Genomic DNA, 18,042 nt, shown 5'->3' with positions numbered 1-18,042 from the left:
GTTTCGTTAATATAGTTTAGAAAATTATGAAATTGATTAAATTTTATTATCACTTAATTTAGAGATATAATATTTATCACGGGATATAATATTTGTTTTTAAAAAATTAAAAATTAACATAATTCTAAATATTTAATCATATATATGAATGTTAATTGTTTTGAAGAATAAAAATAAATATGGCTGCGTCTATGGTCAGGCAATGTATTCAATCTAGGTATTTTGTATTTTCTATTAATGCGTTTATCGTATAGTTTGCGAACATATATTTGTGTTCATGAATATATATTGTTGAACACAATATTTATTGTTATTGTTTATTTATCTATAGCATTAAAAATATAATCTTTGTAAAATTTAACCTCTAATATAAATTTCTCAATGCAATAAAATTAGAATTAGAATTAGAATGGTGAAGATTGGAAATTCTTAAATTTTTGATTTTATTTATTGCATATTGATGTGTTTAATTTCATTAAACATTTATCCTTTTTTATCAAAATAATTTGTTTATAGTTTGCCAAGACAAGTAACCGAGATAGTATGGAGAGAACAAAATATAAATCATGCTTTACAAATCTTGAGCATGTTACATATTCAGCATCAATATTATCATGTCACTATGCCTCTTTTTAAGCGAAGACACGTCGAAGAATCACAAGTACTATTTCAAACATTTTAAGATTCGTACTCAAAAGATATACATAAACAAAATTGTAAATTATTTACAGAAAGATGAATTGATATTTGACAATAATGTGTTGAGTAATTTTTCATATAAACAATCCAAAAAAAAGTCATTGTCAATAGTAGAAACATGGAATAATATGACAGTTCAAGAATTAGCAAACTCTGCCAAAAGAGATGTTGAGGATATTTTAGATGCACTTTATTTTGAAAGCCGCAACAGTACTTATACAAAAAATAGTATTTTAACAGATGGACATTTAATACATAAAGTAGTTCAAAGACTTGGTGCTAAATCTAAACTTGTATCAAAATGTATTAAAAAAGTGGATATAGAGGACAAGGATATTATAAGAAGGTAAAATTTTTGTCAATATAACAGTTCTTGTTAATTTTATTAAGACTGTAACATAATTAAACTTTATATAGACCATTACCAGATAGTTCTGAATTAGTGAAACGACATCCAGTTGTAACGATCATGGGGCATGTTGATCATGGCAAAACTACTTTACTTGATGCATTACGACATACATCTGTTGCACAATCTGAATTTGGTGGAATTACACAATGCATTGGTGCTTTTAATGGTTGGTTCTAAATGGTTCATGTATTAAATTAAAGTTTTACTGAAATGTAATTAAACTGCAGGTTAATTAAGACGAAAAAGTAATAAGTAATAAGAGAAATATTTTATTACTTTTAATAAGTTATAATTTAATTATGTTTAAATTTTAGTAACTCTGGACTCTGGAGAAAGAGTAACATTTTTGGATACACCTGGGCATGCTGCTTTTACCTCTATGCGGTATAGGGGGGCATATGTAACAGATATTGTGGTGTTGGTAGTAGCAGCTGATGATGGTGTTAAAGAACAAACTTTGCAGAGCATAAAAATGGCAAAAAATGCCAATGTTCCAATCATTGTGGCTATTAACAAGATTGATAAACCTGATATTGATATAGTAATGTTCTAAGAATTTAGTTCTAAGGATTAAAGATGAAAATTTGAAAATTCTTAGATTTATAATTGTCTTGTTTTTATAGGAGAAGATACAAAATGAACTTGCGAATTATGGTGTTGTAGTTGAAAAACTTGGTGGCGAAGTACAATGCATAAAACTATCGGCCTTAAAGGGAACTAATTTACAAGAGTTAACAGAAGCTATAGTCGTACAAGCCGAATTAATGGATTTAAAAGGAGATCCTACAGGTTTGGTAGAAGGTGTTGCTATTGAATGTAGTAATCAGATCTATCGCGGAAATTTAGTAACTGCTTTAATTCAACGTGGTACTTTAAAGAAAGGATGTTTGTTAGGTAAAGGATAATAACATTAGCCTTTATAAAATTAAATTTATTGAATTAGTTTTTATCAGTATATTGTTTTTTCAAATAGTCTCCGGGCTAGCATCGGCAAAAGTAAGAAGTATATTTAATGATTCTGGCCATTCTATTTTGGAAGCTAAACCATCAGATGCGGTACAAATCACTGGATGGAAAGAATTACCTAATGTTGGAGATGAAATACTAGAAGTAGAAAATAATAAGGTGCTGCAAGATGTTCTAAAATTTAGAGAGAAAAAGCGTGATGAAATTTTAGCTAAAGAACATAAAGCAGCTGCCGACGAAAGATTACAAGAACATCTCATTGTAATATGAAAATATTCAATTATTGTGAAATGTATTTCCCAATGGTTTATATATGTGAAAGTACAACTTGTACATTTTCACAATTATAGGAATATCGAAAGTTGTTGGAAGTAAAGAGAACTTTCGGAAGAGAAAAATTGAAGGAACTGAAGCTTAAACTGCAGGAAGAGAAAAGGAAACCTAAAATCGTGGATTCCATTTCTAAAATTAATATTATCATAAAAGGTGACGTGGCAGGAAGTGTTGAAGCATTATTAGACATTTTTGATACATATAAATATGATACTATATGCCGATTGAATATTGTTCATTATGGTATCGGACCTGTTACAAACTCGGATATAGAATTAGCGGATACATTTGAAGGTAATAAAATCTTAAAAGAACATTATATACTATTATATATTATTCTAAATTACTTATATTTTTTTCTAGCAATTATATACGGGTTTAATGTAAATGCGATTAAAACAATAAAAGAAATGGCCGATGCGAGAGGCGTATCTCTTCGATTTTATAACGTTGTGTATAAACTTATTGATAATATTAAGGAAGAAATTCATAATGTACTACCTGAAGTTGATACTGAAGAAATAATAGGTAGTAATATTACATAATGTAATTATAAAGAGTATATAGCAACGATAATTTCTTTTTGTATTGTAATACAGGCGAAGCAAAGGTATTGCAAAAGTTTGAAATAAATGAAAAAAATAAGAAAGTGAGCGTTGCAGGTTGTCGTTGTGTCAAAGGTGTTCTTTTAAAATCTGAAATGTATCGTGTGATAAGAGGAAATGAAACTATTTTTACAGGTAAATATTTGATATGGTAGTTTTGAAATTAATTTATTACTAATTTATACAGTAAGAAAGTAACAACGATTTTGAAAATTGTTAATTCTTCGTACATTACTTCATCTTTTGTTGAATATCAATTTAATACTTGTAGTACATGTTTCGCATAGTTTTCTTAAAAATCAACAATATTTGAATACTTTTATCGCAGGAAAATTGGTATCAATGAGGCATTTAAAGAATGAAATGTCATCGATAGAAGCTAATCTTGAATGTGGCCTTAGATTTGAAGATCCAAAAGTATCATTACAATCTGGAGATACTATTATTTGCTTTAAATTGAACAGAGAAAAACAAAAGCTCGACTGGGATCCTGGATTTTAACTTAATATTGTTGTATTTAAAAGATACAAAATAATATATAGATAATGTAAAATAAAGATATAAATCACAGAATATTGACCTGTTTTTCGTTTTATTAATGGCAAATTAAATTATTTGTATAAAATGCATTTTTACAAAATGTAAGTACAAATTTCTTTATTATTGCCTTTGTGATGCAACACTGTATTTCTTACACTTTTATCAACGGAACCTTTGTTTTATTTGAAACAGATGCGAACGAGCCATAATTGAGCCATCACGATCAATAATCGATCTGTTCTGTTTCTTATTTGCATACAACGCTTCTTTAAAAAGAAGAAAAAAAGAAGAACTTGCATTGTCACAGATTTATAAAAATCGATCAAGTTACATTAACGTTAAAAGTTTCAAGTCTTTCCCCGCGCAAATTTCAACCGGTAATTTTACCAAGGTATCTTTATTCTGAAACGAGAAGATGTAAAAACTGTATTAACATCTTAAGAAGCGTAAGTTTCTCGGAGTCGACGTTGAATATGGTGATACGCGGTCAAAACGCCGCGTTTCTTCTTCTGCAAACGGCACGGCGCTGATTCTTGGTTCGCCTTGGCGATTTTTGTATCTAACGGCTCAACAGGAGCATTGGTATCTGGATGGACGAAAAATGCAATGGAATGACGGCCCCGACCACAATGTTCTGGCACAACGACTCGGTGTCTCAGCGCTGGTAATTGGTTGTTCGTCCAGTTTGCTAATATGTCGCCAGTGTTCACCAAAATGGCACCTGGGAGATGACCGACTCTTCCCCATCGTTCACCATATGGAGTCTGTATTTCTAAACCACCTTCGCAATCCTACAAACGAAAAAAAGTTCAATTTCAATTTAAGTGCGATTCAAGATAATAGATTGAATAAAAAAAAAAAAAGGAAAGTATTTATATAAATATGTCCAACCTGTGCCAATAAAGTGAAAGTCCCATAGTCGCAATGTGCGCCACAACGAGTCAATCCTGGCGCTGGTGCACCAAGAGGTGGATAGTAAAGAAGACGAAGAGTTGACTCGTTGCCAGGTTCCAGCATGTGCGAATGCTTCGACAGCAGGAAATCAGGAGATTGCTCTAGGCCCACGGCCAGAGCCTACAAGGCATAGATCACATACATTGGCCCTGCATTTTTTACTTTATAGAGCCTAATGCGTAGGCTGTAAAGCAACCGAAGAAACTAATCGTGTTAGTTCACCTGCCGGATAGATTGGTTTGTAGGGTTATTCACAGTTAAGACAACTCACTTTTGTTAAACGATCTGTCCATGATCCAGGCTTTCGGATCGTTATGAACAGACGTCAATGGCGAAAGAAAAAAAACCATATTTAGAATGTCGTTTCAAACATTTCGTGCGATATTACGTGAAGTTTAACTCAAAGCAATTCTTTTTATATCAAAGAAAAAGTTACGGTTACAAATGGATATATTTCTGTTCAATTCAGCATGTTAATTCTTTGCTCCTTCGACGAATTTAAATAGCTTAAGGCAAGATCCAAACTTTTTAAATCTTGCAACAGAGAATAATAAAAGAAAAAACGTAACAGATTTTGAATTAATAAAGATTGGATCTTGCGTTAGGCTCAGGATTAGAAGAAAAAAAAAAAAAAGAAAACAAGTTAAGTCTGTCTTGCGCTTGCATGTAACACAGGAAAAAGATGGCATTACGGTTAAAAGCATCGCAGATAGCTGCTTGAAATCACGAGCGAGTTCGTCGACCGCCGATTTGAAACCAGGCACCTCCTCGTCCGGAAGGGCTCCACCGCTTCCTGTCACATTGAAAACATGTCGAGCTTCTTTCTCATCGGTGCATCTGCCATAAAAAATATCAATAATTTCCAACAACACAACTACAAGGCATAGAAATCATACTTTGATGGTCCTGGTTTCACGTATCCGTAATTGCCCTCGTTGCGTTCGTATTTGGCTCGAGTTTCCTCTGGGAGTTCGCAAAACGCATCGAAAGTTCTGTAGGCCGCCTTCATCTGCAAACGATGCACGTGTTATCGCGCTGGTGGAATATTAGAAACATTTAAACAAATTTACGATTGAAGATTTATTTTATACATCTTTGAAGATGAACATGGATCAGAGAAATGAATGCGTGTCGTAGCTGATGCTTAAAAAAAAAAAAAAAACAGATCAAATCTAAGAACACTCGCAAGAGTTGCAACACTTCATTGAACGAAGCATTACGTAACATTAACATAATTGTTTGCTTTCGATATCAGCGACCATTTCAGGTACATCTTTGATGTATCGATAAGACCAGTGACGTTTTTGTCGTCATGCTTTGCGTGTCACTTTCGTTATTCACCGGCTAACCGAATTGTGAAATTGTACAGAGATCTATCTCACATGATTGTAAAAAACGTAAGCAATATTGTTACATAACAATGTAAGTAATATTAGAAGTTGATAACGTATAAATGACAAAGAAACGTACACGAGACATATGAGAATATTGCAAGATATAGAACAGAAATTCGCTTTTCTATTCTATAGAACAAAGTCACCTGCTGCTTTTTACGTATTTTTTTTATCGTTTCTCGAGTCCAACACTATTCGAAGATTCGATAAATTTCATAGAAATAATACACAACGATCATGAATCTTCTAATATAAAAACGTCCGAAAGACGTGACGACTTCGATCGCCGAGAGTGCTTCGAATTCACATCTGAACGTAGTATAATGTTCTCGACTTTCAAAATAAGCTTGTACGACACGTTCGACTCACGTTTCGTAAAACGAATCACTTTCTGAAATCTCTATCGCTCGCGATCAGTTCGTTTGAACTGTAATAGCGACGAAATGCTTCGAATTCCATTTCTGTATCGATAGTTTTACGTTAAAAAAAAAAGTCAAATTTTGAGTAATTAATCGCCCTTTACATTCCTTTTTTTTTTTCTAAGAATAATTTTTATCACTTATTGCCTTCTGCAAGCGAGCAATAACTCGTGAATTTTACTTAATCCTCTAAGACACAACTATCAACGACCAAATTAGAATAATTTTGCAACTCCTTAAAATACGCCTAATTCTTCAAATTAACAATTGACAAGTAAGAAAGAAAATCACATTTGTCAAAAATTATCTCGGGATAAATTAGAGCGGCTGTGTGCCATTTTTCCGCATTTTTTTTTTCTCGTAAATTTTACTTAATCATCCGCCAAGACACAGCTATTAATCAAATTAAAATATATAGATATAATTTTATAACTTCTTAAACGCTTAATTCTTTAAATTAACAAGTATAATATATATGATATATATATTTATATTATATATATTATATATTATACAAATAAGTAAATAATATGTATACATATATATGTATATATAATACAAATAAGTAAATATGTATACATGTGTATATAATACAAATAAGTAAATAATATGTATACATATAAATGTGTATATAATACAAATAAGTAAATATGTATACATGTGTATATAATACAAATAAGTAAATAATATGTATACATATAAATGTGTATATAATACAAATAAGTAAATATGTATACATGTGTATATAATACAAATAAGTAAATAATATGTATACATATAAATGTGTATATTATACAAATAAGTAAATAATATGTATACACATAAATGTGTATATTATACAAATAAGTAAATAATATGTATATATATATATATTATTAAATTAACAAGAAAGAAAATCAAATTTGTGAAAAAACATTTCGAGATAAATTGCAGAGCGTCTGTGTACTATTTTTCCACGTTTCTTTCTCGCAACTCAAGATCACTTCATCCAATCAGTAACGTTGATTGCCACAGAATTCTTCCATCGATCGAATACTAGTTGCTTACCACGAGACTATAGAATGGAACAGACCAGCCACACTGGCAAGTAAATAATCTGTTCTGCATAGCAAACGGGTTGCAACTATGTAATCGAATCAACAACGAACAACCACGCGAACTGTTGTAACGTGTAATTTGGATTGTCCTCGCGCATGTACTCTTTCGCTCTAACATCTTCGTTCCTCATCACTCTTTTGCCGCTGATTTTTAATTCTATCCCGGCCGAGGTAATTACAAACGATGGTTTATACGAACCGATCGAGCTGTGCGTTTACGTGGTTGAATTTTATATTAAATATCAAAATTTTCAATATTTTAGTTGTTCTGTATTGAAAAATTTAATATATATATATCAGTTTTGCTAGGTTTGTTTGAACGAAATTAATCTCCTGAACGTCTCCTTTAACTCGTACAACGCTGAACAACTTGGATGGGATCTGTCAAGCATGCGAAAAGAATTTATCGATCGAATTATGGGAAAGTATCACGACATGGTGTGATGCAGGCGTCGAACATTCTTTCCTCGAGTCTATTTTGAATATTATCAATCATAAAATTTAACGTTTCAACTCTTCACGGGAGAGAAACAAAAGTTTCCTTTCAGTCTGCGAAATAATTCGAAATATTTTCAAATTCGAAGCTTCGAGCCTCTAACGTCAAATTTTTGCTTGTACAGCCTTGAACACATCGCTTTCTCTCGCGACAGTTCCTAATCCGTTATTGGCAAGTACGTTTCCGTTCAATTATCAGTCATCGGGAGAACAATTCGGGCATACGCCGAATGAATTTTTGCATTATGCGTGCAGACGTAGCGTGGAAGATAAACGATAAGCAACGTTTGCGTATTTGTAGTAGATCACGCGCGTCACAGCCCTCGCATGAATTATCTCGTGAAATTGTAACGAATCGGCCGCGATAACGTGGCTTCTTCTTTGATAAGAGGTTCTCCGCCAACTTCGACAAGGTCATCGCGTGAAACCCACTTATTAGTTTTATCTCCGAACCCTTGAATGTTCGTCATCACGTCGAGAACATTAAGAAAAACTTTCATTCACGTTTGAATTTCGCGAGCGTTCAACGAAAATTTGATATCTTCAACGTAGGGAGGCGGATGTATAATATGTACTTGATTATACATGCGTGTAATACTTGATTTCGATTGTTCAAAAATATCAACGTAAATAAATAGATGAACATATCTATTAACAGTGGAAAATATTCTACATGCGAATCGTTATAATTTAAGTGACAATTAAAATAAATAGATCTGTACAATCGTGTTTCTGTCCCAACAGAACATCAATATTAATTAAAATGGTGAGAGCACACGTATCTTTTAAGCAGTTGAAAGCTTGAAATCAGTTGTATCGACAGGTTTAATTGTGCACTGATAAAATTGCAATAGCTAAATTGAAATAGTAAAGTTATAAATAATTAATTAAAATAGCACGATAGTACAAAATAGCAAAGTTATTTATAAAGTTAGTTATTTATAAAACTTGTATAACGATAATTCTAATAAATAATATTTCTTACACGCGATTGTCATTTCAAACATTCCGCCAGAAAAGTATTGATGATTTCGTGCACATACAGTACAGTGTGCAGCATTGACAATTAGCAAATGTTACACAATTTGATTATTTTAATCGCTAATCATTACCGTCTAGTCTTATTATTCGTTACTATCATATATATAAAAAAAAAAAAAATTTTAATTAGCCTAGTGACAAACCAACGAAACAAATTTGTGCATCGGGAGATCCTAAGGGGTCAAGTGAATCCTGTAATATTAGGTTAGGTAAGAGATCTCTGTAATATTAAATTTGTCGTGTAAACGTAACATTATATAAACTGAATTTTACACATGTATGTATTTATAACTGTTCGCAACATGCACGAAAATAAATACGTACAATAAATAAATAATAAAAATAAAAAAAAATCTCTTCGGTACTGTTTCCCGAATTTCAGTCAGTTCTTATAACCTCTTGCGCTGGAATGACGTGCCACGCACGTCGAGAATTTTTTTGTCCCGAAATTGCAATATTTTGTCAGTTTTAAGTATATTTAAGTATAACCCAGACAAAACAAATAATAAATTTATTACTTCTCAATAATTTCTATCCAGTATAATTTCTATCATACCGACAAGTTGGAAAAGAAAGCGACGAATTATTGTATACAATTTGGTCACTCGTTACGGTCCGCAATCAGCTGTCAGCGCAAGTGGTTAACACTAGAACTACCAAAATGACCAATTTATATTTTTCCATGAAAATTCTATGTGTTTCATATATATTTTTAGATACTCGAGTGCTTTTTAATAAAACATATTGACAGAAGCTTACGTTCCATATTCTATTATTAACTCTTTCTAGCACTTGAATTTCTTTGACACATATATTATATGTACTTTAGTCGTCTAGGTAATTCTAGCGTTAAGGGATTAAATTTCTTTCTCCCCCTCCCCAAGAGCAGCAACCCTGGGTATCTCATACGTTTCTCTCCTTCGACACGTGGTTCTCGTTCCATTTTGCCTTGACTCCTTTAATTCTGGTTCCACGCAAGACAGTAATTTTGTAAGTCAACCGAGGACGCGAGTATCGTTACAAGGTAAGGCCTCATCGTGCCTATAATACGATCGAACGAATGGCCGTCAAAAACCGCTTCTCCCTGTTCAACGAGTTTGTACGTTTGCATTTTCCTTTCGTTCGTTTGACAATTCACCGATTAATTAAATCAATTAATTAATTTAGAGAATTCGAGAATTTTTGATCCCCATAATGGAAACTCGTGACGTCAAACAGAGTAGGTGAAATTGAAGTCGAATCGACAATTGGAGTAATTGCGTGAGACTGGGACAAAGTTTGTTTTACAGACATCAACTCTTTGAACTCGTGTGCCACGTACGGAGGTGACAATACAAATTTAAATTGCAAAACTTTATGTAAACTTCGAGATCAACAAACGAACAGAAACATTGAGTTTCAATGATAAATGAAGAAACATTGAATTAAAAAAAAAAAAAAAACATCGAATTATATCGTTGCACGTTAATTTACTTAATTAAAACATCTTGAAATGAATACATAGTGAACGTGCAACGAAGGTTGAACAAAAAAAACTCGAGTTCAAGTGGTCAACATCGGAACATTGGGGTTAGTTTAGGTCGAAATTCGAGTAGGGCACTCCTTTTCCTAAAGTGAATCTGAAATCTATGCTTGAAATCCGAATCGCTGTTGGAACTTGATTATGTGTGTAGCACCTTGCTGATAACAAGTAACTCGATTACTCGAACGCTAGCTCAAGATTCGAGACAAGATTCATTCAAAGTTCAATTATAACGAAACTTGAGTATCAGCTGTTAAAGGCTGTTGAATCAAGACTTGTCTGACTGATTTCGAACGAAATTTAACCTCTTGCACTGGAATGACGTGCCACGTCGAGAGTTTTTCGTTCCAAAATTATAATATTTTCTCAGTTTCAAGTATATTGAAGTGAAACGATATAGGCAAAACAAACAATAAATTTACTACTTCTCGATAATTTCTATCCAGTGATATCGTACCGACAAGTTCAAAAAGAAAGCGACGGATTATTGTATACGGTTCGGTCACTCGTTACGGTCCGCAATCAGTTTGCCAGCGCAAGTGGTTAGTTCGAATGGAAATTTAAAGATAATTAAATCAATGATTCAGCGTAGAACTAACCCGATTTATCAGTAATTTATAATATTATATTTTATGTCTATATACATATTATTTATATTATATATGTATGTTATCAAACGTTATGAATTGTATCAAGCCTTCGACAAGCACTGAATTTTCTTTTCATGCGCTCGTTTTCTCACACGCTGTTTGATCCAACGATTATGCAGAACGAGTATATCGATGGAAATGCGTACCTTGCATTCCGGAATGCCATGGTTGACGAGCAAGGCCAGTCCTTTCTCGGACAGTGCCCTTAACAGCTTCGAAGCCACTTGCTTCACAACACCCTTCTGAGGACATCTCTCAGTCCCTGGAAGAAGAAAACGAAAAGAGTGAGGAAAGCAAAGAGAAAAGGAGAGAGGAGGGATATGGGAACAGGAAAGGAGACTGCAAGTACTAGGAATTTTCATATATATATGTACATATATATTAATTTACTTAATAATAAATAAATAAATATATATATACACGTCGAGCTTATTCAAATGTTCGATGGCAGAGTCGCTACTTTAAACACTCAAATTTTCAATTGTTGATTCGACTGACGTTGCAATTGAAATAAAATTTTCAATTCGTGTAGAAATATGAAAAAAAAATTGAACTTTCGTTTCGCTCGAGTTTATTTAAGAATTCATCTTTTTTTTTCAGTTAGCTCGTACTCTTCCTGGCCAGAATTATTCGAAAATCAAATTCTCAAAACACGTCGAATCGTTCGAGTCATTCGAAAGGAAATTAAATTATTAGATCAATCATTACTAATAGAATTTATCATCAAATGAACAAAAATCAAAATCAAATTAATTCTCAACAAGAATCGTTCGATCTGCTTTTATTTCATTTTCGTTTTTCTCGTTTACAAAAAGAAAAAAAAAAAATCTCTCGCATAATTCAAATACACAGGCTCACTTATTTCTTCCCGAAGAAATCTTTCAATTTCTTTCTTCGTCTATCCGCAATAGCTCGTGTGTCACTATAATCTCATCTTCTTAATCCTGCGAAGTGATGCCCCCTTTTGTCCCGTTGATCGTGTGTATCGATCGCTTCTTTTCATTCACGGATTGACGCTCATTGATAGACACGCGGTTATCGGCGCGTGGAATGCAAAGAGACGACAATGCTTTTCTTCTTCGTTGAACAACGCTGACGATGAACGAACGTTTTGACGTCAAGTAGTTGCGCATTTCTTTCTCTTCCTTTTTTTTTTTTTTCTTTTTTTTTTTTTTTTTTTTTTTTTTTTTTGCGATACGAGGCCACACTCGTTTCGCGATCTCGTTCCTTCGGCGAATTGTTATTTCTGATTTGTGAAACTCGTGAAAAAAATCACTGAACAGGGGACAGTCTTTTAGGTCTCGGTCTTTGAAGTTTCATCAAAACTCGTGCAAACTTTTACGGCTTTCTTCAGTTTCATTTATGTAACCTTTTCAAAGTTACGCTTGGAATTTTCGTTAATTGATTCGCAAAATCTTTTTTTTAAGTTTCCACTGAAAATTTCAAAATTATCATACTGCGATTTTCTCTTCAATTTTTTTTTGCACTATTCACGTAGTTTATTTCTTTTTTTCTTTCATTAATTTCTTGACACTTTGAGCGGAGCGTGTACCTATCTAATTTGGTACACAGTAAACCTCCGCTTTGTGCTTTAACTTCTTCGTTAAATTTGAACATTTTTAATGCGAATAAAATCATTTTTTCGTTATATAGTGTATTATCTAGTTAATAAGTAAATTTTAAGCTCTAAAAAAACATATAATTGTACGTATTTCTCAAACTCGGCCACAGAGGACCAATTCGAAAATGAGTTATCAAGAGAAATTTTTGTCTTTTTTTAAAATGAAAATTTAACTTTTTAATTCTTTTCTTTCACGAATGTTAATGGCCACTTTTAGTAATAAGAATTATGCGTCACAAGGACGGGGACATCAGGATTTTAGAGACGCTTAGGTGAGACACGGTTTCGAAAAAAGGGAATCACTGCTCCACTCTCAAAACTATCTAGCGTTAACCGAGAACAACTTGAGTTTCCAACTCGTCGTTGAAAAAATTGGAAAATTTTTGAAATTTTATGACGATTCTATTTCTCAGTTTCCACTTTGGAGAAATACCGAACAACAATGGTGATGAAATTCGTACCGCGAATGACAAACTCATCGAGCCAGGGAAAGCAATTTTCTAATTTCTAATTTTCTCGACGGCAGGGATGATCTCCCTTCACCGTACTTCATGTTTTTTCCTTACTTTTATTTCATTGTTGTAGTCATACCCGACTCTCAATTCTAAGGCTTGCATTTTTGGATGTCTTTTCTAGGACATCCAAAAATGCAAGATTATGATATTGCGAGAGACACATCCTGGGACCATTAGAAGGTGCAAATACTACTTCCTAGACCTCGCTCACATCTGGAAGCAATTAGCATACCTCCCTAATCCCGTAACCATAGAATCCACAGCTATAAAAGACCAACGCACAAAGAAAATAGACAGTTACTTAGATGGGTTAAAGACATAGAAAAAAGAACTACTCTCGCCTATTCAGCACTATCCAGGATATACCCTCTCATAACCCGAAATAGCAAACTCAAGAAAAACATCAAAATCTTACTGTACCTAACATGCATAAGACCAATAATTACTCATGGATATCAAGTCTGGGCCTCTGCTGCTAAATCACACATCAACAAAATACAAATCATAAACAATTCAAACAAATTCCTTAGAATTATTCTCAATAAATAGAAGGACACAACCGTAGCACAGCTCCATCAATTAGCCAACATCCCCATGATCAAGCAGTATATTCAAAACTCACTACCCGGAGCCTACAACAACAACCATCAAAACCCCCTCATCAGGGAAACAGGCAACTATCGTCGGAAACATACCACTCAAAGTCAAGGTCAAATTACCTAAACACGCATTAACCTAATGAACAACTCGAACCAAAAACCTTCAGATTCAAACCGTACCAAGGAACCTGCAGGTTATTTGAAACTTTTCCTGCAAGCCTAACCTCACCTCATCATGCAAACAAACCATACAAATATCCAGAAACTAATAATATCAATCTTCATGCAGGTTAAAGAGCACTCCAAGCCCAAGGTACTGCAGACAAGACATTCTGACTAATTAAATAAAAAAAAAAAATATATATATATATATAGACAGTTAATGTTTTTTGGCGCAGTCCACAGAAGTTCCGGAGAGAACCCATCGACGTACGATAAGTTCACGGTTCCACTATCAAACTCACTCAAATCTTATCATTTTTACGAATTTTTCAGGCTCTCTCTTACGACAATCTACATTCCTCAATCATACCGATCAAACAACTCTCCCTTGAATCAGCTGACTTTCATTAACGTTGAAAGAGCAGCAAGCCATGCTCTGTATACGTCGAGGTCAGATCCGCACGCAACAATACCTACTCTTCAATTTCTTTTTATTTGTTCCACGTGTATGAGTCTAATTGTTCAGTTACAATTGTTTTCGTTTTTTTATATTATTATTGTTTGAGATCGTGTGGATTTCGATACAGTTACCGGCAATCACTAGTTTTTTTATGGGATTAGTTTTTGTACATGTTTGGCTGTATTCCATTAGTAGTAAGGTTTAGTGGGTGTTTCCTTTTCAGTCTTCTGGGCAGTAGGCAGTAACAGTCTTTTGCCAGAGGGTTCCTACGTGATTTTGTGTTGATGTGTCCTTGCACGCTTTACTATTTTCCTCTTTGATGGTTGGTATTCCTAGGGTTTTTCTTGTGTCATCGTTTCTGACATACCATTGTGCGTCTAGTATTGTACGTAGGATGATGGATTGTAAGTTTTCTATCTTTTTTATGTTCGACTTGGCTGCCATGCCCCAGAAATTTGTAGCCCGTATGTTCAAATAGGTACAGTTATAATTTTCTATGATTAGTAGCTTATTTTTTATGCTTAGCTTAGGGTTTCTTGATGTTAGCCAGTACATGGATTTTCTAATTGTTTTCACTTGTTTGATCTTTTCTCGGATGTGCTTCTTCCAGTTTTTCAGTTTGTTGTCTAGATGTAATCCGAGATATTTGACGGAAAGTGCTTGAGGTAGTTCGTGCGACTGAAAGGTGAAAACAAATTTAATAAAACTCGCTTGCTTTCTGGCTCTCGTTAATTAAAGTCGAGAGGGAGAGAAAAAAAAAAAAAAAAGAAAAGAAAGAAGAAAATGCAAAATTGTGAGATTCGAAGCAAGGAAGAGAGGCTTCTTCGTCCGTGCTTTTCTTTTTTCCTTTTTTTGCCAGATGCCGATAAGAAACGTTATCGCGATTCACGCACGATGCGCTGGCTGCTCGTCAGGCAGATCTTGTTTCAACGCCACGCGGCGACGATTGCTTTCACGGTGCTTCTTCGCCTCGTGAGAACGTGATTTCACTCCGCGACACGGGAGATCCGCGTAAAAATCCACCGCCTTTTAAACACGTTCATCCCCATACAGCGAGATGTATACAACACGTGGCTCTCTGCACGTTGTCGAAAATCTGGAATTGTGTCAGCTCGTTTTGAGACGTTTCGTATTCTTCTATTACTTAATGAATCTTTGAATCGTTGGACAAAGTTGGATCGTAGAACTATTAAATATCACGTCGATCGCTATTGTAAATATTATGCATACAATTAATCGATATTGATGTTATTATTAATATATGTTACACGTTATTGCAATATGTTACGCATATGCGTCGTATATAGCATTATATAAATACTTATATATGTAATACTAATTAAAGTAAATACTAATATTAGTATTTATATATAGCATTACATAAATACTTTAATGTGTAATACTCATTAAAGTAAATACTAATATTAGTATTTCATTGATAAAAAATAGTAAATACTATTTTTAATGCTGTCTCTTATTATATATCATAATAATATTTTATATCATATATTATTATTAATAATAATATTTTGTATATCTTCGTCTTTATTATATATGTTATATATAATAATAATATTTTCTATAGCTTCGTCTTTATTATATATGTTATATATATATATCATTTCTCTAATTTTCATATATGTGAAACATACATAGAAATGTTCCAAAATGTTTCCAAGTACCGATGTAAAAAACAACAAGGAAAGGAAAAAGATTGGCCTTGTAATGAAACTTTCATCGCTGTAATTTATTCAGCGCTCGAGGCAAACAATTATCTCCGAGGACGAAAATTTTCTCCGACTTTATTGTCTCTGCGTTATCGGTTTTATAGTAACTTTAATTTTCCAATGGCCAAGAGTATCGGATAAGATTCTGTCAGAAAAATCGTGTATTGTGTCGATGCTCGATCAATTCTTTTGCACCTTTCATCGAGCACCTTTTACTCTTTCATTAGAACGCGCTTTTATATAAATGATATCGTGAAGCATTGCGAAATGTTCTCGAGAGTTCGTTGCATAACGCGTACTTACCGTTTTCGATATTTCTTGCAAAAAATAATTCACGTATCGTGCTTCATTCATTCCACTACCGTGGAGTCAATTTTTTTTATCGAAACGCGAATAATTTTCGCCGTTATCTCCGCGACATATGTCCAGTTGAATCTCCTCGTCGAGAAGAGAACTGCGCAATTTTTGAATGATCCTCTATAAAAAAAATACGCTTTACGAGCCACTTGTTCCAAACAATACGTTAGCCTTCAAAATTTCATCGGCTTTCGTCGTTTCACTGTGTGAAATTCAAATTCGTTCGTTCTCGAAATTTCGAAATCTCGAAAGAACGAGGCAATCGGTCGAGGGAGAGCCCGGAGAGCTCGAGGACAACGACCACTTAATTTGTGCCTTGTTTGCTTCCCGCGAAACAGTTCGTCAAACATACAGATGAAATACTAATGGATTGACCAACTATTCGTTAAACAATTTTTACACTATAGACCTTCGAAATTTCCTCTTTATCCTCGCGTAATCGTCAACGAGATCCAGTGCGAAAACCAGGAACAGCCTTTTCTCGTAAAATCCACGAGGTGTGTCGGTTTTTATCGATTTCGCTTCCACGAACTATCGTTACGCGGAAAGATGCATAAAATCGTTGGAATATTTCAAAGAAACGGAATTATCGTGAAAATTCGCTTCGATGAACGACCAGCAAGCATAGATCATTATCTGGCCGTTAAATATTTACCAGCGGGGAAGAGAAAACGAACGAGATGAATTGGAATTTCTCACAGGCGTAGAAACGCAAATCGATCGTGTCGGACGAAATAATAATTTTGTTTGCAACATTTCGAACGCCGTTAATCCGCCGTGATACAGAATGTACAAACAGAAGATAACCGATCGAGGATCACATTCAGATAGCCAACGAATCAATTTCAACAGACCATCTGTTTTGAGCTCGGGCTTTCGTTCTGCAGTCTCTTCTTGATAAGTCATTAAGCTTCAGATTCTTGAAATCTTTTCAATATTTCGTTTCCTTCGTCGGCTTCTTATCGTTATCGCTGGAGAAAATCGATTTAATTTCTGTGACTGCGCAAACAATCTTTTTGTGCCGAGAATCAGTTTTGTTTCACCGCTAAAGAATTAATTGTAAGACTGTATCGTCATTTTATACGATTAAAGACAAGCGACGTGAATGAGGCAGATATTGGAAAAAAATATATAGATAATAAATATTAATATAAATTAATAAAAATATTAATAAAAATAAATAATAATAAATATATAAATATATATAATAATATAATAATAAATATATAAATATATATAATAATATTGCAATTGTACAACGTTTGCATTTTTCTGCAAAATGTAAAAAGGATAAAACTTGCGATGTCTACGATTTAAGAAACACAATTGTTTTGCAAGTAAAATTGACAGACTTCGTGTCAATACGTAGTTCATTCGTTTCGTGGAGATTTGCAAGATTGAGATTTATCTGCGAAATAGACAACAAATGGTGGATGATAAAACAATAAATTACCAATAAAATTATCCTGCTTTA

The 18,042-nt window shown here is 33.6% G+C and overlaps 2 protein-coding genes across 4 annotated transcripts in view; one reads left to right on the top strand and one right to left on the bottom strand.

Moving 5' to 3' along the window:
• The first annotated feature begins 22 nt into the window (after window positions 1-22).
• On the top strand, window positions 23-3,592 carry LOC122528373 (translation initiation factor IF-2, mitochondrial). Of its 2 annotated transcripts, XM_043653430.1 has the most exons (11): window positions 23-217; window positions 517-661; window positions 732-1,045; window positions 1,117-1,277; window positions 1,426-1,652; window positions 1,735-2,005; window positions 2,085-2,338; window positions 2,428-2,704; window positions 2,774-2,938; window positions 3,010-3,150; window positions 3,344-3,592. In XM_043653430.1, the coding sequence occupies exons 1-11, from the start codon at window positions 180-182 to the stop codon at window positions 3,514-3,516; spliced, it is 2,166 nt and encodes a 721-aa protein (XP_043509365.1). In that variant the 5' UTR covers window positions 23-179; the 3' UTR covers window positions 3,517-3,592. The 2 variants fall into 2 exon arrangements, with proteins under 2 accessions (XP_043509365.1, XP_043509366.1); XM_043653431.1 differs by lacking the exon at window positions 517-661 and having other exon boundaries at window positions 178-217.
• The window catches only part of LOC122528378 (2-oxoglutarate-dependent dioxygenase htyE-like), a 27,288-nt gene continuing 12,836 nt past the window's right edge, over window positions 3,591-18,042 (bottom strand). Inside the window, exons 3-7 of one of the 2 annotated variants that reach the window (XM_043653436.1) lie at window positions 11,274-11,389; window positions 5,406-5,518; window positions 5,202-5,346; window positions 4,447-4,629; window positions 3,591-4,346 (exon numbers count right to left, since the gene is read on the bottom strand). In XM_043653436.1, the coding sequence (XP_043509371.1) occupies window positions 3,993-4,346; window positions 4,447-4,629; window positions 5,202-5,346; window positions 5,406-5,518; window positions 11,274-11,389 (911 nt within the window). In that variant the 3' untranslated portion in view covers window positions 3,591-3,992. Of the gene's footprint in view, window positions 4,347-4,446; window positions 4,630-5,201; window positions 5,347-5,405; window positions 5,519-5,600; window positions 5,634-11,273; window positions 11,390-18,042 lie in introns of those variants that run through there. The other variant, XM_043653437.1, reaches the window with a different exon arrangement.

Source organism: Frieseomelitta varia, unplaced genomic scaffold, assembly GCF_011392965.1.
Source record: "Frieseomelitta varia isolate USP_RPSP 00005682 unplaced genomic scaffold, Fvar_1.2 scaffold_249, whole genome shotgun sequence".
Lineage (NCBI taxonomy): Eukaryota > Metazoa > Arthropoda > Insecta > Hymenoptera > Apidae > Frieseomelitta > Frieseomelitta varia.
Note: the sequence above shows the minus strand (reverse complement) of the source record. Positions and strands in the feature narration are given on the sequence as shown.

Bases quoted from the DNA above. Each gene is read 5' to 3' on its own strand.
- LOC122528373 (XM_043653430.1), top strand. From the start codon at position 180: ATGGCTGCGTCTATGGTCAGGCAATGTATTCAATCTAG. The intron at 2,339-2,427 runs GTAATATGAAAA...TCACAATTATAG, and splicing joins GATTACAAGAACATCTCATT to GAATATCGAAAGTTGTTGGA. The intron at 2,939-3,009 runs GTAGTAATATTA...ATTGTAATACAG, and splicing joins TGATACTGAAGAAATAATAG to GCGAAGCAAAGGTATTGCAA.